The sequence below is a fragment of the Zootoca vivipara genome, chromosome 5 (genome assembly GCF_965207765.1).
Source record: "Zootoca vivipara chromosome 5, rZooViv2.hap1.1, whole genome shotgun sequence".
Classification (NCBI taxonomy): Eukaryota; Metazoa; Chordata; class Lepidosauria; order Squamata; family Lacertidae; genus Zootoca; species Zootoca vivipara.
The window spans coordinates 15,175,623-15,201,706 of NC_142588.1; the positions used below are offsets into that span (position 1 = coordinate 15,175,623).

General features: G+C 41.2%; 1 protein-coding gene across 5 annotated transcripts in view; it reads right to left on the reverse strand.

Moving 5' to 3' along the window:
* Nucleotides 1-26,084, reverse strand: part of KCNMA1 (potassium calcium-activated channel subfamily M alpha 1) — a 541,146-nt gene that overhangs the window by 227,720 nt on the left and 287,342 nt on the right. For all 5 annotated transcript variants that reach the window (XM_035137304.3, XM_035137303.3, XM_088670120.1 and 2 more), the window contains exon 4: nt 3,068-3,161. In XM_035137304.3, coding sequence (XP_034993195.3) covers nt 3,068-3,161 — 94 coding nt within the window. The remainder of the gene's footprint in view (nt 1-3,067; nt 3,162-26,084) is intronic.

The window sequence follows — 26,084 nt, forward strand, 5'->3', positions numbered from 1 at the left end:
AGTGTTGGAGTTTGTAGGAGCTGGTGTGTGGGGAGAAAAGACTGAGAAGCTTCTAGAACATTATTTGTGCCACAGAGTTAAAGCAGTTAAATAATAGTTCCCTCTAAGGGAGCAGTGGTTAACGTGAAGAAGGAGAATATTCCCAGGGCCAGCTCCATCCCTCAATTCTCATTACAGTATATATTATTTCTGGGAGTTTTTCAGGCAGGGAGGGGGAAAGGCCACAGCAGCTGAAAAGGGTGGTCCATACATTGGAAACCTCACCATTAGAATAATATAATGTGTGGAAACTGTAAATGAGCATAAAATTAAGTTCACCCACATCTTGCATCACAAGCGTCAAAAGGTCTGCACTGGAGGCCTATTATCTACTGAGTCAAGCTGCAGGTTTTGCGACTGACGTTTACAGCCCTAAGCAACCTGGGAACAGGAAATCTAGCAGTGTACGCCTTCCCCCACACAGACCAAACCAATCTTTCCACCTTTGTTGGTGGTTCTTTGGTTTGGTGACAATGTGGCAGTGGACTTTCCCAGTGATAAGTCCACCCTCTGGAATGTTCTTTCTCAGGTAAAGTGTGAGGCAGAGACATTAGCAACCTTTCAACACCTCCTAAAATGTTTACCCAAGCTTTCCTGGGTTCCTGACTCCTGATTTCTTTCGTTCTCCACACTGCTCAGATTTATTTGGGATACATAATATCGTTTTATCTCATTTTTAATCTGGTTTTCCCAGGAAATTTTATTGAATGTTGTTATGTTTCTGTTTTCATACTTAAACCACTGAATTTATTATTATTATTATTATTATTATTATTATATTATTATTATTATTATTATTATTATTATTAAGCAGGGTAAAAAGATTATAAATCAAACTAACAGATATATGGGATTGTAGTAAATCAGGGTTGCCTCAGGCATCCAACAGCACAAAGATAAAGGAAGGACCAGAAGGCAGAACTGCCATAGACTAGTCTGGCTGGGGTTTAGGGCAGCACAAAGGCTCTACTGAGGTAACAGGATCTGCTTCTGGGGCCCCATGCAACTGTATGATCTGTTGTCTGTGGCAAGGGGCTCACCCTCACCCTGATTATTGGGTGGACTGGCCCTGTCTGGTGCCTTTAGATCCCCACCCCTCTATCCTTGGGTTGAAAGTGAAAACTGGTTTGGATTTTTGGTCCAATGCAAACAAACAAAAAATCACCCTTTGGGGGTACTACTTAAATCGCCTTCTCACATTTTACTCCAGTTCAAATTCAGTGCTCAATTGAACATGCAAGCCTTTACACACCATTGGCTTGCAATTTTTAAATGTTTAAAAGCTAACAAAATAAAATGGTTAAAATTGCATTCTTCACATGAAATAAGACTTGAGCTGAGCACCAACTCTTTACTGCTCAGGACCACAGAACCTCAGAGACCACCACTCTTCATATGAGCCTACCCAGATCCTGTGAGGGTGGCAATGGCTCCCCGCTTGTGGAATGTTCTCCCCAGGGAGGCTCACTTCGCGCCTTCATTATACACCTTCAGGTGCCAGGCAATCAATTTTTCCCATGGACCAGGCCTTTGGCTGACTAACATCCTATATCCTTTTAAATGTGTTTGTTGGGTTGTTCCATTGCTTTCTAGAGGGAACCCAAAGGAATGGGTGGAGGGGGGAGAATGTATCAAGAAACCAGGCAGCTCCCTATCCAGACAATGGGATTAATTAATCTACTCTGTAGCAGGTGCCACCAACCCATGAAGGCTTTCAATGGTTCCCCTGCGGAGGTGCCCTGGACTCTGAGCTTTCATTGAGGAGGGGGGAGTTTCCAGCCCACCTAGGAAGAAAGTTATGGGACAAAATGTGCAGGTACCTTCTAGATGTGAAGTGAGACCGAGTGTGGTGTGTCCACCTGGTATATCTTTTCCTAGTGCTGAAGAATGCTTCCTGTTGCTATTAGCTGATGCTGGAAAATGTTGACACAAAGGGTTGTTTCACTCTGTTGCAGGCTTAGGGCCTCCCAGGAAACCCAATGGGGTGGGGGATAAGAGCTCTTGGGAATGCTAGTGCAGTGAGCCTCTACATCCCATGCTCTGGTTGTAGCTATGGGTAAACAAAACCATACTTCCCACTGTATCACCACTGTATTCATAGACATTTGTTCCAAGGAAACCAAACTCTGGAACCTCATGAGTGTCTTGCTGATTGTGGTGCATGCAACAAGCACCTTTGAGAAGTTTTTAATGTTCAATGTTTTATTTTGCTTCTATATGTGTTGGAAGCCGCCCAGAGTGCCTGGGGCAATGCAGCCAGATGGGCAAGGTATAAATTATCATTCTTATAAATGACTGATGGTGGATTGAGTAAGATCTGCCACAAACACTGTGTGTGAGAGAGAGGGGGGGGAGGGAGGGAAAGCACTGCTGTGGGACAGTATATTCACCAGCCTCTTTATCATTGAGCAAAGGTTTATTGAAGCAACTCCTGTTCTCAACATGGCTTGAGAAAAGTCTTCCAATTCAAGGGCAATAGCCTATTTTATTTTATTTTATTTTATAAAACCTTTATGGATGTGGTACAGTGGTACCTTGGTTTTTGAACATAATGCATTTGCAAGACTGTTCGACTGCCAAAACGTTTGAAAACCGAAGCATTTACTTACGGAAGCATTTACTTACGGAAAACTCAATATGGAAGCCATGTAGCACATTCGACTTCTGAAAAGCATTCAAAAACTGAAGCAGTTACTTCTGGATATTCGCCGTTCTGAAACCGAAATGTTCGACTTCCGAGACGTTCAAAAACCGAGGTACCACTGTATTTAAATTTGACAAACTTGGCTGCCCAAATATAAACACACACCCCCACATGAAAACACCTCACATACCAATTTACTCAAAAGGTATTGACAACTATGATGGCCTTCATACACTTTTGCGCATCCATGGCAGTATGTTGCTGCTTGACACTTTTAGGCCACTGGCGACTTTTTCCTGGGTATCTCCACAAGTGCCTCTGGGACAAAACACTGTGGTACCTTCCCCTCCCCTCAAGGCAAGCAATATGGAGATTTGCACTTACCCGCAAGCCGAAGTAGAGCAGGAAGAACACGTTGAAAGCCATGTCTATCTGTAACGTGAAATCTTTGTAGAAATTCTGGCAAGATTCTATTGGGCTATTTGAGAAAAGAAAAAAAGACCAGAGTAAACTAGAGGGAATGAAGTATGCATATCGGCAAAAGTAGCGTCAGCTGGCCACTGTTATAATTTTGATTAGCGAATGGACAGGATTCAGTCATTATACGCTGCTTCTGGTTCTTCCATTATTTCTAAAGCAAGCAGGCATTGAAAGAAATAATATTTGGAACATTGTTTTTGTATTGTCAGCCATACTTACTGTTCACCTGTTAGTTGCAACAGGTGAGCAGAAACATGCAGGCACTTTTAAGGAATGACAAGCAGGAAAATCTCTTAGGATTCCTCAATCCCACATTAACCCTTAAAGAACTGGCTTCTTTCTACTGGGTACGTAAAGCTATAACAGTTCAACCATCGGATTTGGGTTGCCAACTTTTTAGCAGGCCTCGTTCCTCTGCCTGTTACAGCAGGTGGCTCTACAGGCAACAGCAGGTGCCCTTGCTAATCTCTACGTTGCGAAAAGCTTCATCTGCTAATTCCTGCAAATTCAGCTGCTGTTAAAGGTACAAGAGCATGCCATACGATTTTCTCCCTGATTAGCTGGCAACCCAAAATCTAGCAAAATTGATTTCATTATACAAAGTTTTGTGTATTTTGGATGAAACAGCATCTTGTAAAATCAGTAACACCAACAATTTCAGGAAGTCCTTCTAAAAAGAACCCCCACCAAATTAATGCCATCTTATATTTCACACTCCCCTTTCTGGTTAGTGTGATATAAAAAGAGTTGCTTATAGATATTAGCAACTTGGGTGAGAGACTTGTTTGCTTCTTTACAAACACAGTACCATTAATCTAGTAGAAAGAAGAGCATAGCCCGCTGTTAGAATTAATGCGGAACAACATAATTTAAAGGAGTAGAAGCAGGACTCTAAGGGTTAATTTTCACATGCAGATTTCAGATTCCCCTCTCTTTCTCAGGCAGCCTTGCAAAATCTAGTTTTGCTTTTTTTAAAAAAAGGGCTACATCCAACACTCTAGCATACTCTATACAAACTGGTACTGTGGTATGCTTCAATAAACCAGGTTGCAGCAAATCGAACAGTGTGTGTGTGTGTGTGTGTGTGTGTGTGTGTGTGTGTGTTGTGATTTATTTGTGATGGTCCTCTGAGGTGGTTGGAAAGACTGCAGATCACAGCCCCCAGGTTAAGCAGCATGTCCCAAGCATAGCTGCCAAGTTATCCCTTTTTTTAAGGGATTTTCCCTTATGCTGAATAGGCTTCCTCGCGAGAAAAGGGAAAACTTGGCAGCTATGGTCCCAAGATTTGCAACAAGCTACCATTCAGTCAGCATAACCAATACAGAGGTCAGGAATTATGCTTAGAAGTTACTTAATTCTGGGAAGAAGAAGTAAAAAATACACACTTAAGGTAACGGGAAGGAAAATGACCGTAACGGGAAATTCCATGACTCTTCTTTGTACAAATAAATCACTATGTATATCATACCAGTTAGTATAGCGCTACATCTGCAGGTGCAAGGCTAAATTGCTAAACAAGCAAGGTTCTGTGCATTCTGAATGTTGCTGACCTAATTGAAGGCAGGGAAGAAAATTAGCTGGATTTTGAGGGTATTACACATGCAGCCAGGTTCCCATTTACTTGCAAACATCACAGCTCAAAAAAGTCCGATAACAGCATGCCCCCGTTTTATCCTCAGGCACGTTTATAGCTGCCAACATTTCCCTGAAGGGCAGTGACGCAGAGTTCTAAGAAGACTCAGTAGAAACCAACGCCATATTCACAGTGTATTTGCAAATACTATTTGCAAATGTTGCATCAAAGTTATTAAACACGCAAGTCTCATAGAAAGAGTGTTAATTGCAATAAATAAAGGACAAAATGGTGGTATTGTTGTTAGTATCTCACATTGTCTTGGTAGCAAAGCAACTGAAAATAAATCTTGCTTTAATACGTTAGAGAAAAGTGAGGAAACCAGAAAAGGGAAAAACTTCTGCTTTCAGTCCCCCCCCCCTGCCCCCACTTTTCCCGGAGTATGCAGAATGAGAGTCAGGCATTTCACCCACTGCCAGATCCCCCAAGTATCTGAAAATCATGGATTTGGCAAGGGATGAAATGTGCAAGCTCCCACATCGTCATTGTATCAGAAGCAGGAAAAGCAGAAGCGTGAGACATTAATGCATCTGCTTTGTAAGCTTCTTCTGAAGTCCACAAAGCAACCCTTCAAACAGAAGCTTCTCCAATTAAAAAAACTAGTAAGGAGATGAGTTCTAGCTAGCCTCCTTTCAGATATATGGGGGGAATTGCCAATGAAGATGATTCAGACATGTTTCTCCCTGCCGTCTAAAGTGTCCCAGTAGTCCAATATTGTGCAGTCTAAAATGGTGTACTAGTAGAAGTCCAAGATTGTCAGAGAGATTGGGTAGGGACTTATTTCACATACTGATTTCATTCCAGACAATCATCAACATAGAAATCTGCACTCAACCGAAGGTAAACAAACAAACAAACAAACATGAAAAAGCACAGTTGTATGGAACCGTTCTGCAAATGACTAGTTGCAGTGGAAGTAACTATTGTCAGGTTCTCAGACTATGGCTGAATCCAGACTGAGAGTTAGGGTCCGCTGCATTCAATGGGGTTTAGCATAACTACCAGTCTGGATCCAGCCCTGTTCTTTACAAAGCGATAGTCAAAATTATCACACGGCAAGTGCAGATAGTGTAACGGCTGCCATGGGCCATCACTCTCTCTTTTCCCTTCAGGGAATTACTTGGCAATGAGGGTGGAGTAATGAGCCTTCCATAGGTCTCCTCTAAAAAAACAACCAAAAAACTAATTGTACATATTCACCATGACAAGCGCTGAGTTGCTGCAAACCCCTGATGTGGCATTGCTGTTACACAAAGATAATGTAGAGTTGGAAAAGGTCGAGGGGATGTAGTGGTTCCCCCCATGAGGAAAGTTTAGAGCACCTGTAACTTCTTAAGTTTGCAGAAAAGGCGGGTATGACGTGACATGCTAGAAGTTTATAAAACTATGCATCCCTCTTTCATAGCACTAGAACTTGTGCACATCCAATCAAGATGAATGCTGGGAGATTAAGGGCAGTTAAAAGAAAATACTTATTTACACAGTGCATAGTCGAAAACTATGGAGCTCGCTCCCCCAGGAGGCAGTGATGGCAACCCACTTGGATGGCTTCAAAATAAGATTGGGCAAATTCATGGAGCAGAGGGCTCTATCAATGGCTACTAGCCATAATGGCTGTGCTCTACTCTACAGTTGGGGGCAGCAATGCGTCTGAATAGCAGTTGCTCAAAAACAAAGGAGGGCAGAGGGCTCTTGTGCTCATGTTCTGCTCCCTGGTTTCTCACAGGCAGCTGAGAACAGAATGCTGAATGAATAGCATAATTTAAAAAATATGTATTTTTTTTTGTTCCACTTTAGGCCAATTCAGCTACATCAATCAATCACTCTTTTCCTTCTATCCCACCCTGCCCAACTCATAACATGAATGACCCAGAATAAATTGTTTATTTATGCATCAACAGGGCTACTAAATGAACCACAGTATCCCAGACAAGATGCACAAAACAGAAGACTGTACAGTGGTTTTCTGTAGTTTCTTCCTGCCGTCCTACAAACGCTGGGAAGTAATTAGCAGTGTGCTGGGGAAGTCTTGAAAATCTCTACAGCATTCCAATTAACAATTGGAAAGAGTGCTGACTGGGCAGGTTGTCATTAAAACTTAAATGAAACATGAAAATTGGGGCGACTGCAGAAGGTGGCATTGATAAACAGCAAATGCAAAAGAAGGAGAAGCTTCTATCACTGATATATCACCAGCAGATTAATATATAATCAAGGGAAAGATTAACTGCAAATGGAAGCCCAAATGGTTTTGTTGCAAAGTTGCCTGAAATTCATACCTATACATATGCATATATGCCCAGTTAACACCGTAGTATGAAATGCCACACAGACATAGCCAGATCCGAGCCAAGTCACTGGGTTGTAGACAACTTTTTTTTTTACTTAGAGTAAACCTATTGGGACCCAGGTGGCGCAGTGGGTTAAACCACTGAGCCTAGGGCTTGCCGATCAGAAGGTCGGTGGTTCGAATCCCTGTGACGGGGTGAGCTCCCGTTGCTTGGTCCCAGCTCCTGCCAACCTAGCAGTTTGAAAGCACGTCAAAGTGCAAGTAGATAAATAGGAACCACTACAGCGGGAAGGTAAACGGCGTTTCCATGCGCTGCTCTGGTTTGCCAGAAGCGGCTTTGTCATGCTGGCCACATGACCTGGAAGCTATACGCCGGCTCCCTCGGCCAATAATGCGAGATGAGCGCGCAACTCCAGAGTCGGTCACAACTGGATCTAATGTTCAGGGGTCCCTTTACCTTTTTAAACCTATTGAAATGTATGAACATGACTAAATTACCGTGTTTCTCATATTATAAGACATGTCTTATATTTATTTTTTCCTCTAAAAAACACACTATGGCTTATTTTCAAGGGATGTCTTATTTTTTTCCTCCTCCTCCTGCCATGGCCGGCATTCCTGCTGCGCCTATCACTATGTCTTATTTTCGGGGTATGGCTTATATTCCTTGAATGCTTAAAAATCCTGCTATGGCTTATTTTATGGGTATGTCTTAAAATATGAGAAACAGGGTAGCTCTACTAATTTCAATGCATCTACTCTGAGTAAAAGTTCCTCAAGGTCTATGGTCCACTAGGAAGCTTTGCTATGCAAGCACCATGGGAAATAATAATGTTGTTGCACAATTTCTGTTCATTTCACTGCTGTGTAGTGGGAGCTTGCCAGTGGGTTGTTTTTATCTGAACAGTCTTAAAGCCAGTTGGCTCAGCAGTTAATGTTAATTGCTACAAACAGGCAAAGAACATACATGTTTTATCTATTTTACTTCTACATGGGCTTCAAAGCCATATATTTTAACTGGAGGGCAGGTGTGGAAGAGGTGCTGGGAGAGCAGCTGTTTAGGCTAGGTGTTTTTTAACTGATAAGAAATGCTTAGAAGACCATATTGGCTGAATATGGATAGAGTGGTACCTCGGTTTAAGAACAGCCCTGTTTACGAACTATTTGGTATATGAACTCCGCAAAACCGGAAGTAGTGTTCCAGTTAGCGAACTTTACCTCAGTCTACAAACGGAAGCTGAACGGTGGAAGGGCACCGGTGGCGGGAGGCCCCTCATTAGGGAAAGCACACCTCGGTTTAAGAACAGCTTTGGTTTAAGAATGGACTTCCAGAATGGATCAAGTTCGTAAACCGAGGTACCACTGTAATCTGAAGTTTTAACATGGCTTTTACACAAGCACGAACCTGCAGTGCCTTAGATAAAGAGTCCAGAACTCCTTTGCCATATTTAGTCCAGAAATCTATGCTGGGGCACAGCGCTAGACTACAGGGCTTTTTTGGTGGTGGTGGGGAACAGTGCCATGAAATCACACAAGATCATGGTAATAAAAATGACTGCCACTCTCTCTCTCTCTCTAACCCCCCCCCAAAAAAAACTTTGGACGTCCCAGTTCCTAGGACACTTGTGGGGTATGTGCTTTGACCTTGAAGAACAGTTAGCTAAGGTATTGGCTCTTCTGAATAGAATCCAGAAGGGACCTGCAACTAATTAGAAACAGCAAATTTCCCCCTTGGTAGCCACTCTTGAGAACAAAGCATAACAGAAGCAGTCTGGCTGCCTGCAGCTGCGCCCATGCCCTTGTAAGCAGCAATATCTGTGAAGAGCAATAAATCGAAGCGCAATAAAACAAGGTATGCCTGTATTATGGAGGTATGCTTTGTATTGTTTTATTAACATATGTTTGTCGTGGTCTTCGGCTACAATACATTTATGATAAACAAATTCCTTCAGTAGCACCTTAAAGACCAACTAAGTTTTTATTTTGGTATGAGCTTTCGTGTGCATGCACACTTCTTCAGATACGTATCTGAAGAAGTGTGCATGCACACGAAAGCTCATACCAAAATAAAAACTTAGTTGGTCTTTAAGGTGCTACTGAAGGAATTTTTTTATTTTACTTCGACCCAGACCAACACGGCTACCTACCTGTAACCAATACATTTATGAGTAGCAGCAGCAGCAGCAGCAACAGTTTTACAGTAGTAGATAGCAATAATGATAGCATAAATATATAATTAACCTCCAACATGCCTTTCCTTTTCATCACCATTATATTCATGAACACTTTCCTCCTCTCAACTCCACAATGGAACCATTAAAGAATCCAAAATCCAGTGGTTTCCCAAATGTGCTACTTCTCCTTGCCTCACAACTGAGCCACCTCTTTGTTCCAACAAGTCTTGGTTCCAAATTACCCTCGATTCCTTGCTTCTGTTCTAATTCTATATTGCAAGAGAGGGACACATTGGAGAACTAGATTTGTTACTTAGCAAGTCAGTGATGAATTTATAGATGTCTCCAAATCTGAGACACCCAAACTAGCTGCCCAGTGAAAAGCAATGGCCAGTATAAACCTTGGCTACAGCTTGACCACAAACCTGGATTTAGACATGTTAAAGCATTTGTCAGTGTGGCTGTGGGAGTAACAAACAAAACCCATGGAAGAGCAAAGTGACTGACTGCAAGTTTATCTCCCGGAGCCCATTCATTTGCATAGTATGAGTAATGCAGTGTTCTGCTATTATTATTATGGTTTCTGCTACTTGCTTACCCAAAGCCATACACTTATGCCAACTGATTTTTTTAGCTTTTACACTGTTTTAGTTGTATCCTGGTTTCAATGTACATTTGTAAGTTGTTTTCAGGCTTTTTTGTACAAAAATAGTTACTAATAAGTTCAAATAACAGCAAAAGCACTAATAATAGTAGCAATAATAATAACAGAGCACAGATTGCAGTCAACTGCCCCAACCCAATATTTCAGGACACATGTCTGCAATGCAGGGAGTGAAAAGTGATTGATATTTATTCCTTTTACCTCTATTAAGTACATGGATATATCTGTCTACAGAATTAAGAGGTAGGTGTGTGTGTGTGTGTGTGTGTGTGTGTGTGTGTAAGAGAGAGAGAGGTGTAAGGCTGCGACTATTTTGAACAAATGTGGCTATAGCAGGATGAGTCCCGTAGTTGTCTCTTGATCTCAATGATCCTGCTTAATTATAAATGCTGCCATTTTCTTTCCTCTTCCATCACTGAAGGGCCATGACAAAAACCTATCACAATACTGTTTAGTTCAAAGAGGAACAATCCACAAGCCCTACCCAACAGACAGAACACAATGAAACGTCTGGCTTTGAGTAGCAACTAATCTCCCTTTGCCCTAGAAAGTCATTTCAGTTTCCATGTGGCACGGGAAGCTCACTTGGGCACACAGAACTAGCTGCATGGTCCTTTGGACCTCAGCCTGAGTCAACAGTTGGCAATACTGCAGGATATGCAACTTCTCTAAAAATTGTAGAATGAACAGGTGTAATCCACGTGGTGCCTTTGCATGCACAAAAAGGCTTTTGATCCAGCAGACGTCTTCACAAATGGACGAGGAGAGGAGAACATTTACGCAGATTCCCTCCTTCCCACACCACCTTCCACTTTGTCCCCGCCCCCCTCAGGGGCAGATTTTTTTTGGGGGAGGGGAATGTCTACTCTTCTGTTCCAATCTGCTTGATCAAAAGTCCTCCCATGAGCATAACACCATCAATTGAAATCTACCCCAAGTCCCAGAAGCTAGGTGATTGTTTAGATATATAGAACACAAAGAGAGAGTGATCCATGTACATTGCACAGGATATATCTAATTCTGTAGAGAAAATAAGTGACTCATGAGTCTGAACAATAAGGCTTGGTGACCTCTTATAGATTGAGTGCCAAAGGATGTGCCTGCCAAACTTGATTAATAATATTTTATATTTTCTTTTCTTGGTAATCTGTTTATTATCAATACCAGACTAAATTTGGGGCTGACATGAAAAACTCAGCTATAAGAAAACAAATATTGATTATAGACTTCTGTCTCATCTGCTGATTCAGAACAGTATATTCTTGGGAGCAGAACAGTGATTTATTTACTGTTTTCACCATGCAAGTGAAAGTGGAAGTGTGCAGCCTTCCATGGAAATGTAATTTTGTCATCTGCTACTGCAACAGTAAGACCAAAAAGATGCTCTTGGCTGAGCCAATCACCCATTCCCACCACCCTTCTGAGTAATACCCCTCCCCACCCTCTCACTATTTAGAAGGGTCTGGTGACTTCTGATTCAGTGTATCTGAAGAAGTGTGCATGTACATGAAAGCTCATACCAATAACAAACTTAGCTGGCCTCTAAGATGCTACTGGAAGGATTTTATTTATTTATTTTTAGTTCCATCACTGTTGTCCTTCAACCATAAGGTCAGAATCAGACTTTCAGCTGGCTGGCTATTAGATGATGCTGTTCTATTTATATTATACTTGAATTTCTACTGACTGCATTTCTTGTTTATTTTTTGTATTTGCTCTATTGTAGTGTGTGTGTGTGTGTGTGTGTGTGTGTGTGTGTGTGTGTATGGCTTTTAGATGGTTTTAGGGCAGATTATAGACTGCCTTTGTGACAGAGAATGAGGTGTATAAATGTTTAAATAAACAAACAAATATTTCCACTAACCTCTGTAAAAGACAAATGACTAAGATGTTTTTCTTTGTATCTTTGCAATCTTTTTCATCTACATAATTTTCATTTTCATGCTCAAGATAGCAATAAAATACTGGCATCATTCAAAGCTCTTTTCACCAGTTTAAAACATGCACTTTTCTCCCTCCCATTTGTCATGGGTTTCTACAGAATAGCAATCAATCTTGAAATGAAAACAGGCAGATTATTACATTGCAAGATAGAATGCAGACAAAAGCTGTGTGACCAATCTCTAGTACCAAATGGAGGCTTACAATGAACTGAGAGTAGCCAGTGACAGTAGTCAATCAAGAATCATTTTGCTAAAGTGTTGCTAAATTTTTCATTTCCTCCTGATTTTTAGAATGCATTTTCACTAAGGCTTTTCAAAAAGAAAAATAATGTAGTGCTCTTTAGGATGGTTGAGAGATGAAGGCTGCAGTCTTAAACATAGTGACTAGACAGTAAGCCTCATTGAACACAATAGGACATACTTGTAAGTAAACATATACCAGATTGTGTAGTGAATTCTTCATTTCAAATATCATACACTGTTTTTCTGATTGAGGTTGCAGTCTTAAGTATACTTACCTGGAAATATTCCATTCAAAGGAGTAAGACTCCTCCCCCCTTTTTTATAGTAAGGACTGGACTCTGTGTTTCTGCTCAAGTACTTGTAACAAGAAAACTAAGACAACTTTTCAAGCATATTCAAACTCTCAGCAGCTCTAGCTGGCAAGGTCAGTGGTCAGAGATGGGCCCAGTTGCTAAAAAAATTTACAGGCTTTCCTCCAATGCCTTTAACAGCAGCCTGACAGGTAGAATTGTTGCAGGTGAAGCTTTCCTTGGCATCGAGATGTGAGTAATGGGAAATTCTTACTGCTGCGTTCTGTACGTCAGGCTTGTACAAGAGCAGCGCCAATAAACCAATGGCAATGCCATCTTTTTTCAGGGATGGAACCTGATCCTGCATACTTCTCAGCTTCCACTCTCTTGCTTCAGGACTTATATTGCTTCTCATTCCAAAGACCACAATACTGTCTCCAGTAGCTGAATGCATGGTGCCTATAACAGGTCTGGCAACTGGCAGAAATATTTGACCTTTATCATGTTACAGATGTTTACTTATTATAGTGCAGCAGTAAACACAGTGCTTTTTACAGAGGAACGAAAGAGAAAGACAGGACTCCATCCCAAAGATGTGTATTTATTCCCATCTCATTTTCAGTGCAACAGAGATGTTTAGGAAGGGGCTCTAACTAAGCAAATGAAATTTGGATTAATATAAAGACATAAAGTACAGAAGAGATAGGGCTAGGTGTGAGTCAAGATTTCTATGCTTCCTCTTCCACCTGCTCCCCCCCACGAAATCTCAAATAGTTGCTTATGTCATTCACTATCTAGCCAACAGTAATAGGAAGTCATCAAGCGAGAGCAGGGCCAACGAGGAGTCTAACTTGAAAGACAGACTGCCTCATTAGTCCCACCCATCAAAATATGAAACATCATAGCAATAATTTAAACTCAAGTTATCACAGATCCATGGTCTCAAATCGGGTTCATGCACTTAATGCTTAGATCACATTCAGTGTACTGGCTGTTAGAATAAGCATGTTGGCATGCACCAAGCACTATGCGGACAAAGTTTACATTGGTCTTAGAAGACCCCAACATATGAGGTTGCATCATGCAGTGAAACCAACAGCTTGGTTTTGACTGCCATGCAGGGGGAGGGGGAACCTACATCAATGAGTCTGCAGAGCGGCTCCTAGGTAAGAGTTGATATGAAAGAGGTGGGTTATTTCAGCAATGAAGACATAGCCTGTAAAGTTTATACTGATGTAAAAATACACTGTACATAGCACAAAAGCAGACCTTGGTTGTTGTTTTTTTACGGCATTTTGAAAATCCAGGAAAAAAACACAAGGCATCGATTAGGTACCAGCACACACCCATTCTTAAAACGTCCACCTCACTAAGCAATTGAGGAACAGCTCCAATTGTTAAAACAAATTCAAGGTGGCTTCCCAGCTCAGGGCCTCCCAAATCTGAAAGCATTTTACTTTCCGCAGGTATCAATGTGCAATGTATTGAACCAACTGGAAGGTAAGTTAGAGGGTGCTCAAGCTTTCCTTGCTTCTTAGCAGATGAATGACCTTTCTGTGGCTTGAAAAGAATGAGCACTAACTCCAACAAGCCACAGATAATATTATTTGCTTGACCACCTCATCTGTACATCCCCAGAATCCCACAACTTAGTGCAGAAGTGCATTATCCAATATCATACAGTGCAGTTTTTACAAGGTTGTGCCATTTCACACTGATGGTTGGAGGAGTGGCTACTACATGTTTGAATACCCAACCATATTTTTAAAAGTTTGCATCATGAGTGCTAAAACCTTTCCCTCCATCATATTAGTTTTGAATGAGTTTTATATGGGTGAAATATTCAAACATTCCCCCATCTGAAGTGGTATAGCCTAGCAGCAAAAATATTATGTGAGGCTGCGTCAATGGAGTTGCACTCAGTGATTGAAATACTGAATGGTGTTTGCTTATTACAAATAGTGCGAGTAATGTTGCGCTCTATGGCTGTACTCTATAAAAAGGTAGTCACTCTATGTAAATGTTAGGACCATTCACAGGAGGCAAGTACCGTATTTCAGGAGCCCTTTCTCAGAGGAGCTTTAAACGTCAATTGAAATTGTGCACACTGGAAAAGGCAGTCACAAGTCATTTATCCCTGAATGAATAACAGCAGTGTAATCTCAGTACTTCCCAAGTTACTTCAAAGCACACTCCTTGCACAAAAACAGAATCTATGGGCTCCCCTCCCCACCAGCACATGCACACACAGTGGAGTTCTCCTGTGTAAGCCCCACTGAAATAGCATTAAATATAGTGTCAGAAATATCCCAGTGTGATCTCTTCTAGAACCCAGTGCCCATACCAGAAACCACTTCATGTGGTGAACTGTTATGATACGAAAGCTCCCCTATGTGGAAAACATGACACATAGAAAACATCACATGGGAAAGTTTGGTAGATCATTATGCCCCCAGCAAGACGTTCAAGGGAAGAAACATTTTGCTTGTAAATCCTTGAAATGCCTATAGCTTCTACAAGGAAATCTGTGCCTAATTTCACTTCCCCAATGCTTAGCAAGCAGATTGCTGGCTCTGGGTTGGTATAAATGCTAGCAAGTCTTCATTGGTCAACAAGGGCAACATCACCTGCTTGCCGCATTCCAGGCACTGGTTCTCCAACTGCAGGGAACCCGGTTGCTAAACATGCACTTCACACTTGGCTCCTGGTATAGCAAGTCACGGCCCTGGTGCCATCCAGGCTAGGCCATGAAAACAACCCCTTTAGTGGAAGGTTCCCAATACTAAACAGGTTGCTGGAAGCCACATGCCTAAACATGTGTCTTCAATATTTCAAAGGCTTCATTTTCACAGTAGCACTTCTGAATTAGAATTTCCCTCTGTCCCACATAGACCTGAATTCTGAGCTTATTTTATTTAGTGCTTGTTTTTTTTTTCAGAACTGCTTTGAAAATGCAGAAATCCCTTGAGCAGATCCCCCCCCCTCTCTCTAGCAAGGGCAAGAGAACAACAGCAACCCATCCTTACAGGAATCCTTAAACTTATCTTGAGGCAGCGTGAATGGAATGTTTTTCCTTAACTGAAAGAAGAAATCCCACATGAACATCTGTACAATGCATGCCCTTCAGAAGACACTGTACATTTCTTTAAATCAGGCACCCCCAAACTTCGGCCCTCCAGATGTTTTTGGACCACAATTCCCACCATCCCTGACCACTGGTCCTGTTAGCTAGGTATCATGGGAGTTGTAGGCCAAAACATCTGGAGGGCCACAGTTTGGGGATGTCTGCTTTAAATCATGTGCCATTCCTGTGCTATCAGAGAGTCAGTCGACAGTGTATATTTGTGTGCATGCATACACATGCAAAAGACTGTCTCTGCATTTTCCCTCTTGGTCTTATTTACTCTCACTTCCTAGCAGAAACTCACCTTTCCTTCTTTGCTCATGACTTTCTGCCCATATTATATGATTCTTGACAGTGCAGGTCTTGGGACCTGAGCCAAATGCTGAGAAGTGGGCAAGGCTGCACTAGGGGCACAAGGGGCACAAGTTTTAGCTGCCTGCCTAGGACTTTGAGGGGGGGGGGTACACAACAGGTTGTGTACCTGACAAACCGCAGCACATGGTGTTTGACCTGAGCATGTGTGTGTATCTGTTACAAAGTGTATAGACCTGGGCTAGAGTCCTAGGCTGTGATATGGAAAACCAGGTATAAATCTCTTCCTTGGACAAACCACTATTTCTCAACCTTATACCTCATGGGTTCTTTGTGAGACTGAAAAATCCTTGGAGAAAGGCTAAGACAGAATTTTAACAAATTAATTCTGAGGGCTGCAAGCGAAGCATGCTGAATGTAATACTACATACAGTTAAGTGGTTCCTAAACTCTATACTTCATACAAGATGTGGGGAATACTGGGCCCTCTCATCTTGTCGCTGAACTAAAGCTCCTATCAGCCCTAGCAAGAATGGTCAATGGCCAGGGACAGTGTGATTTGTAGTGTAGCAACATCTGGAGGGCCAAATGTTCCCCAAACTTGCCCCCATACAGTTCAGCGGTGTCTTTGGACTGCATTTGCCCAGCAGGAAAAGGTTACAAAAACCTATTAGAATTTTACACAGCCAGTTCAATGGGACCTTGCAGCACAGTTAAATCACAGATGGCCTTCAACAAGAACTAGGGTATCCATTCAGTTTTTAAAAGGATTTCCATGTAACTAAGAAACAACTTTTGAATTTGATAAAGTCCACACACACACACACACACTTTCAAACATGAACAGGTATGTCTACAAGCCCTATGCATGCATACTGTTAGCTTAGTGCTCACTAGTTGTTTCAATAAAATTATAAGCTCTGCTGACAAAGCCAGCAGTTCTGGTTGAAGCTGTGCAAGGCAAGGAGCTATGGGGCAAAGTAACTTAGAAGTCATGCTTGTGAACTTCTAAGGTGTGCAAGCCAAATAGTTGAGTGCATTCAGTATATACATAATACGAGCTACACACATAATATAAACTATTCGTAGGCATTATATATGTAACTACACATTACTTAGAATATTATTTCACACATCTGGGGTTGGGGGGAAACAAAGAGTCCTAAGATTGTGTGCTTTTCAATTCTGTAAACATGAATACAGTGGAGAAAGCATATGGGTTGTATCTGCCAATTTTCAGTTGCAGGGGGAAGAGGAGAAGGATAATGCCCATTAAAAATAGTAACATTTCCTGATTCAGCTTGCTATTTAAACAGGTTTTTTTAAATATATATATAGCAACATCTATCTATCTATCTATCTATCTATCTATCTATCTATCTATCTATCTATCTATCATCTATCTATCTATGCAGGTTTAAGTACATATTCCCCACACCCTGGAAACACATTACAGAAACTGAAAATGCTTTCAGGAATGTATGTCCTAACCAGTTCCATTATGCATCAAGCATTATTTATCTCTTCTTCCTTGTAATGCACCCTGTTGTCCAAAGCAGACTTCCCCCAACCCATTGCCCTCGAAATGTTTGGGACTACAGTTCCCATAATCCCAGACCATTGGCCAAACTGGCTCAGGCTGATAGCAGTTGTAGTCCAAAACATCTGGAGAGGAGCAAGTCGGGGAAGCCTGCTGTAAAACCAAAGCATTCAAACACAAACATAGGTCACAGTCCAACTTCCTTATGCATTATAGTGTGAACTGTGTATGAGAGAGAACAAAGCAAGGTCCATTGTTTTTTAAAATGCTTGAGAAAGTCACCACACAAAACAGAGTTCTCACATATGTGCTTAAGCAAATGATTTGGGTGTTACAAACTCCATCATTAAGTCAATCTAAAGGAGGAGCTGGAACTGCAGTTAATGTGTGTTTATTGATAGTTTTGGGGTGACAAATATTCTCTGCTGTTGGAAAAATGTATGCCATACAGCTAATAATCATCTCTTTTATTAACAAAGTCATTAACAGAGATCCAAGTCTGATAAGCCATTAACAGAGATTTAAATGCATGGGGTAAAGAAAAATGGATTTCCTTTCCCTTGCATATTCTGATAAATGATACAAGCACAAACATCTAGCTTATTAATAACTTATTTCATTGGTTAAAATGCACAAGGCTGACAGCAAAAATGAAGCTTTGCCATGATGGTAAATGAGAAATCTCCACTCTAAAGTACAAAACATCCATTTGTCATAATAATTGTTGAATGCACACTGTATTTCTCTTATACTAATGGTAACCCACTGGGCACAATCCATCAAGCTGTATCATATCCAAGCTCCATGGATTGCACAGAAACACAGTGTGATAAAATGCATGGCCAGAATCTGGATTGCCAACTTTCGAACTGTTCCCTGTAGCTGTCCTTTTAACTGCAGCTTGATCCACAGCAATGAGCAGGTAATTATACTTACCTGCAGTCCATAAAAAAAGCTCCATCTGCTGATTTCTATCAAACCTCTAGCAAAGGTACGGGAGCAAGCCACCCCAGGTTTTGTTTCAAGGCCAGCTGAAATCCAGCTTTCATATTCACTACTGTATACTAAAATTCAACTAGAGTATTATAATTATTATAATTTTAATGAATATGCTCACAGGTGTCTTTAATCTGGGTATTACTGCAGCACACAGCTATAGGAAAAAACAACCAATGTCTCTGGCTTTCACATTTGTATTCCCCACCCATCTTCCAAGGATCTCAGAAAGGCATGTTCTTATGAGTCCTGTACACTGAGCAACAGATGGAACTGTCCAGGGTGATATTTGGATCCTGAACTCTTGCTCTGATTTGTTGGAATCAGAACCTTTGTCTTGAAGTCCTGTTTGGTAGCCCTCCTACTGCTGAGACCATAATTTAGAACAGAACAATGACACATTCTAGTAAGTTATATGCTACACCAGAGGTGGGTTGACTTCAAATTTGCATAGCCTACTTCTTCCTCATAGAATCCCCCCAGTCTGCCAATGCATATTCATTTAAAATGCAACACTGCATACTTTGGATCTCTTAACAAGTAAGCTCTAAATAATCTATGTTAGCTGATCCTCCTGAGTAAAAATGCTTACATAAGAACTGTCTTTCTGTACCAAAGGTCTACTTAGTCCAATATTATTTGCAAAAACCCCAACAATAACTAACAGCAAGCAATATCTGCACTACCGAAACAAAAAACAAAAAAACGGCCAATCGTCCAGCAGTGGATGGTGAGTTACATTCTAGCTATCCCTGTAGCGCCCGTTTTCTAATATATTTTTTTAACATAATCTTTATTCAATTTTTAAAAACACATACATAACAAAGGAAGCAAAAAACAAAAGGTAATAAGAATATTCAAATTATATATATACAAAATGAATCTATAAAGGAAAACAGGGGGAAAAAACATATACAGAAATACCACAAATAAAGTAGAAGCTAATTGAATATTTAAGAATGGCAAAATTAACGGCAATAATTAGACACGTTCCGAGGCAAAGAATAACAGATGAATGGAAGTACGTTCAAGATTATTTGGAGAGAGAGAACATAGAGATTAATTTAGCGAAATGCTTAGATTAGAACTTAAAAGGAGAAAATAAAATAAATCTAAAGTGAAAATGTGATTTGGAATAGATCAGGAGGAACAGCAAGAAGAAGAGAAGAAACAAAGGAACGCGTGCTGTAAATAACAGGAAGTGATTTTTATTGGTATTTCTTTTTTCTTTTTCTATATTTGTGGTATTTCCGTTTTCTAATATTTATAGTATTTTAATTAGCAATCTTATTATTAAAAAGTTGTAAGTGAATTGCAAACAAACTCAGAGTGATCTAAGTGCATTTCAGCTGATATTGGAAGGGCCACCTATGCATTTGTGGATGCTATGTTAGGTGACAAATATGATTTAAATATGCCAGGCAATACATGACCTTCAGTCAAATTTACCTATTTCAGAAAATGTATATTCTGCCTTTCCACTGCGTCCAAAGTACTTAGGGTAGCTTAGAACATTTTAAAACAAGAGAGAGAGAGAGAGAGAGAGAGAGAGAGAGAGAGAGAGAGAGAGAGAGAGAACAATACCAGAATAACAACAAAACAATAAAAAAACAGCAAGCATAGACAGACACAGTGGATGATACCATCTAAAAACCAGCTTTAACTTAAAACATTCTTGCTTTGGAGGATGTGTTCCTTGCTATGTTATCTGGACTTTACCAGGCAGTTCTGGCTCAGGTTGAACACTGACTGCATAACAACATACTGTTATTATGCTAACAAGGAAAGCAGAATGCTAAATAAGCTTCAGAAAGAAAGAATGAAATGGAATGTTCATCTCTATCTGTGATGTGTCAAGTGTGTTATCTAGAGAATGAGAACTGGCATAGTTATTCCCCAAGTTTTTGTTGTTGTTTATTTGTTTATCACTTGCCCATCACCCTAAGGTCCCAGAGCAGGTTACAACAATTTAAAACAAAACTTTAGGCCATGACAGAAGGTAAAGAGATGCATCTCCAGCATATGGTGAAAGCTGTATGCCATTTCTTTGGGGAGGGAATTCCACAACTTACGGGCTGCCACAGAGAATGCCTTCTACCAGGTCACCACAGCCCAAAGCTTCTGATAGTGGTGGGACTACCAATAAGGTCTACTCCAATGGTTGTAACGCCTATAAGGCGGCCTTTTCAGATATTTGGGGCCTACGTCATTTAGGGCTAATAATAATAAAGGTAAAGGTAAAGGGGCCCCTGACCATCAGGTCCAGTCGTGTCCGACTCTGGGGTTGCGGCGCTCATCTCGCTCTATAGGCCGAGGGAGCCGGCGTTTGTCCGCAGACAGCTTCCGGGTCATGTGGCCAGCATGACAAAGCTGCTTCTGGCGAACCAGAGCAGCACACGGAAATGCCGTTTACCTTCCCGCCGGAGCGGTCCCTATTTATCTACTTGCACTTTGATGTGCTTTCGAACTGCTAGGTTGGCAGGAGCTGAGACCGAGCAATGGGCGCTCACCCCGTTGCAGGGATTCGAACCGCCGACCTTCTGATCAGCAAGCCCTAGACTCTGTGCTTTAACCCACAGCGCCACCTGGGTCCCTCCAATAATAATAATAAATAATAAATTTTATTTATATCCCGCCCTCCCCAGCCATAATCAGACTTATCAAACATCAAAATATAAACACATTAAAACATAAAATCCAGCAATCGACTGAAATACAGCTTAAAATCAGATTAAAATCAAATAAGATCAGACGGCAACCGGCAAATTATGACTATAGGGGTTGGGAACCTTAGGTACTCACCAGGCTCAGCTATTTATATGAGCTGGTGAGAGGAGTTAGAGGGGCCTCTTATATATAGGGTCTTGTAGGAGGAGAGGGGTCAGACTGGGCCCGGACCAAAGGCCTGGCGGAACAGCTCCGTCTTGCAGGCCGTGCGGAAAGATGTCAAGTCCTGCAGGGCCCTGGTCTCTTGCGACAGAGTGTTCCACCAGACTGGGACCAAGGCCAAAAAGGCGCTGACTCTGGTCGAGGCCAGTCTAACCTACTTGAGGCCCGGGGCATCCAATATGTTATTGTCTTTGAACTGTAGGGTCCTCCACAGGGCATACCAGGAAAGGCAGTCTCGTAGGTACAAGAGTCCCAGGTCGTATAGGGCTTCAAAATTTAGAACCAGAACCTTAAACCTGACCCTGTACTCCACCGGGAGCCAGTGCAGCTGATGTAGCACTGATGTAGCACTAGTGAATTGGGCCCATAAACATACAGGAAATGAGCTGTTCAGATACAACTGTACCTGGCAAATGGTGCTTTTTTTCTCCTTTCACTGCTCTTGGGTGTGTTGTCCTTTGTTGATAAGGAAGAATTCTAGGCCTCTGGAATTCAAGGTCTGGAACTAGTGTAACCAGGGGACTTACAACAATTAGGGGTTACTGCTGTCATTGAAGAGAATAACCCCCAAAGAATTCCAGCCGGCATAAAATCCACAAGAGCTTTTACCTGTGCTATATCGACAGCTGAACGCTTTAATTTGAAACAGACTTGGCACCTATCTTCTGTATCCAACTGTGGTCAGCCAGATGCATCCAGGAAGCCCACAAGCAAGACATTGCTTGCCCCTGGCATTCAGAGGTATATTGCAGTCAAACTTAGCAGTTCAATTTGGCTCTCATGGCTAGTAACTGTTCAGTGTTGATAGATCAACCTTCCATGTCAAACTTATTTTTAAAGCCATCTAAGCTAACAACTATCACCAAATCATATGCCAGGGATCCCATGTTAATTATGCTTTGTGTGAAGACAAACTTCCTCCTGTCAGTGCTTCAACCTACTGCCAAATCAGTTTTATTTGATTAAGTTGAGTTGCTAATGTTGTTGCCTGTGTCTTCTTATGTCTCTAAACTAAAATGTCAGTCTCTTTAGTGTTTCATCATATGAATGGTAACCCCACTTGACCCACTTTAGCTGTTCTTTTCTGTACCTTCTCCATTTTTAGGATGTAGAATCATAGAATTGTAGAGCTGGAGGGGACCCTGAGGATCATTTAGTCCAACTTCCTGCAATGCAGGAATATACTTTTTGAGGTGGTGGGGAAACCAGATGGATTGAAAATTAGGCTTTAAAACATGAGACCTAGTGTTTATTTCTCTTTTTTAAACATGTGTATAAAATTACGAATCTGATATTTCTCCATTAGTCCAAATGACTTCAGAGGGGCCAATTGAAAGGAGTAAGTTTTGGGACAGCACCTTAACTACTTGTAAGAGTCTGCACTTGCAGTCCAACTCACCATTCAATTAATCTAAGGCATGTGGGTTTAAATGAATTAACTCTTGCTTCTCAGGATATGGAAGTCCCGGGGGAGCTATTTAAACCACCCATGTCTAGCAGCCGCTTTATTCAGTCAACTCCCCACCTTGTGGTTTGTAATCAAATGCTTCTGGTGGCAACTTGTAGCAGAACAAAGACAACCAGGTGACCAACAAGCCAAGGCAATATGGCCATCTTACCATATGGAGGAACAACCATGAAAGTAGTTTCAGTCAGGCTTCATGCAACAACCATATCATGAAAAATGGCCATCAGCCGCACAGAGAGGGATGGAGAAGGAATATAAATATATTTCCATATTGCTTCTTGTTTAGATGAAATACATACACAATGGGCAATTTTCTGTTATTCATTCAGTGTCTCCTGGCAGACCTGCAGATTTCCCCGAGGCTTTAAGATTGGATGCATTTATCTCTCACAGCAGCAGTAACAAACTGAAGGCTATAAATTATTGCAGATTCACCCACAGACAAGACATGGTTTTCCACCATACACACACACACACACACAGAGAGAGAGAGAGAGAGAGAGAGATTCTGATAGAAATTGATGCTCCCAATAAACACAAGTAAATTAAGAGGTGCCCTCTTTGTTGATGATGTTAAATAATTTCTACTCATCCATTTAAAAATGGTGGGTGCTCTTTGTATGTTGTTAGCGCATCAAGAGGTCTGCAGCAAGATGCAATAAATCCAAATAACTTGCAAAGGTCCTGGAGAAGAACCATTGATTCCAATGTTCTAATTCCAAGCAAGCAAAGGTGTGGTATCTAAGGTATTAACAAGATGCTAACATCAGTAAAACTGTTGGTCCGCTGCAGCTTTGTAATATCTTGGATTAAGAGCTCCTGCATCCTCAGGTTATGCTTCTCTTCAAAATGAAATGCTGATTAATTAAAATCAGGAGACAGTGGGGTTGTTTTTTAAAAGAAAAAGTTGCGTAAGGGTAAGCTATAAATATTAAGTGTAACACTGTAAAAGGGCAGCAAAGTCACTGATAAACATGGAAGTCACCATACAGAGATCAGAGGAAGAAGGACAGCAAGATATTAAGGAATTACAGAGGCATCACCATTACCCAGTAAGTATGGTACCATCTTTAGTGATTGGGCAAAGAGGAGGACAAACCATCAGGAGGTCATATCAACTGAGCTGTCTGGCTGCTAGGGTGTCCACCCACTATTTCAGGAGTTGAACAAGAATAATTAAACATATGCTTTCATGTATGAGAATGAAGCATGTCTCTAATTTGAAGTCCAGGGGGAGGAAAAGAAGTTGGGATGAAAAGTCTGCAACCCAAGTATCAAAAGTTCAGAAAAGAATAATTTGATCTCTTCCATAGTGCTATAGACATGTTCTCCTGCAAAGCTTTTCCGGCACTAGGTTTTTGTAAGTTCAGTATCCTATATGGCTAACTACAAAGTCTGGTGGCTGGCCCTGAGAAGTTCCTATCCTATCAATCTGTTTCCCCATTCAGCTTCTCAACCCAGTTGTTCTCCTGCCAATTATTCCTCTTTTATCTTGCCTTCTAGTTCATTCAGCAAACCCGATTCTGCTTTCCCCACAACCCCAGTCCTGCAAAAGCCATCTACACTCCAGCCTACTAGAACCTGGCAGACTTGCACGAAGCCCCAGAACACCAATTAAATTCGAAGTGTGTCCTCTTTCATGCCAGATATGATATCATTAAAATGCTATAATATGATCCAAACAATGCCCCTTTTTCTCCATTCTTGATAAGCTACCCCCCCAAAAAAAAATACAGATGAAAACAGGAACATAATATACTTCTGCTATTCTATGAAACAGGTATTTTATTCCACCCACTCCTTTGGAAAATATACAAAAGTTCTCTGTGGGAGTTTGACTAGCACTCCAACAGCAGAAGCAGTTGACTCACTTTGGTACTCAGCCCCATGGCTTTAAAATTACGCTGAATGCTTACATGCACATAATACCCATAATGTACTAAACAGAATAAAATCATAGGCAAAATGTTAATAACCTCTTGTACTTGAGGAAACATTTTGTCAATTGTGTTTGTTTAAACCAGTCTTTTTTTTCAATATTGGGTCCCCCAGATGGTGTTGGACTAGCTAGCAGGAACAGTGGTCAGGGCTGATGGGACCTGTAGTTGACAAACAGCTGGGAACCCAAGGTTCAGAAAAGCTGGTTTAAAATGTGTGTTACAAAAATACCAGGAATAATATCTTTATAGTCTCCTTCTCTTGATGAGCTTTGGGACATCTCCACAGTCATCCTTCGCTCTTGCATTTAAAATTAACTCTTTCTGTGCAGATAATTCTACCACACAGGTCTGCAAAATATTTCATAAAATGTCCTTTTCCCTTGCACTCTTAAGACTGTGTCTGCACAGTACATTAAACTCACGGTTACTTCTGAAAATGGCCACTATGCTTTAATTTCCCCATTCCCCCAAACATCCAGTACAACATATATATAATGTCCTTACATCATAGTGCTGTGGGGCAGAGATAGGGAAATGTACATTATTTTTCAGTGGTGGAGAGAAGACCATGATATTAGGGGCACAGCTAAGTTGGGAGAATAGTTATGGGGGAGAATAGATTAGACATGTAGTTGCAGTTTGTACTTCCGGACTTGATCTAATATTATTAGAATTGCAGCAGAACATCTCCCAGAAAAATAAGCACCACTTTGATAGACTACAAGAAAATATGGGACCGATAGATTTTTGCCAGCCTCGAGTCATGTGGTATGTAACAGTCTGGATTGCTCTGGCTTTGAGCATGCTTGCAGGTCACATCACTAGAAACTTAGGTGCTCTCTGATTGCGAACAAATTTCATTTTAGCTTTCTATATTAGAGTGCAGCGGTAATCCTAAATACACGACCACAGCTTCAGCCACTCACAAACTGATGCACATTAGCCAGAAAATCACAAAAAGAGGGTGAAAGAAAGTGGGTGGGTGGGTGACATTAGCACTAGATGTATATCATCTACCATGGAATTTCACATTCTTTATTTCCTTTCCCTTCCTTTCCTCAGTTAAGACAGAGTTCTTGGGAGGTAAGAATCATTATAGAATCATAGAGTCGTAGGGACCTCAAGGATCACTTAATCCAACCCCTGCAATGCATTGAACCCGCGGCCTTGTTGTTATCAGCACCATGCTCTAACCAACTGAGCTCACTGGTTTATATTGTGCTATATCTTACTCTCCTGAAGTCCTGCTGGGAGATGGGAATCTTTCTACCTTAATGAATACACAAATCACCAAGCAGCTCAGGGTGTCATATATGGGAGTCCCTCACAACAACCCCTTGAGGTAGGTAGACTGAGAAACAGTGATTTTATCATAGGTGGAATTTTGAACCTCATTAGTGCTGTGGCTCTAATAT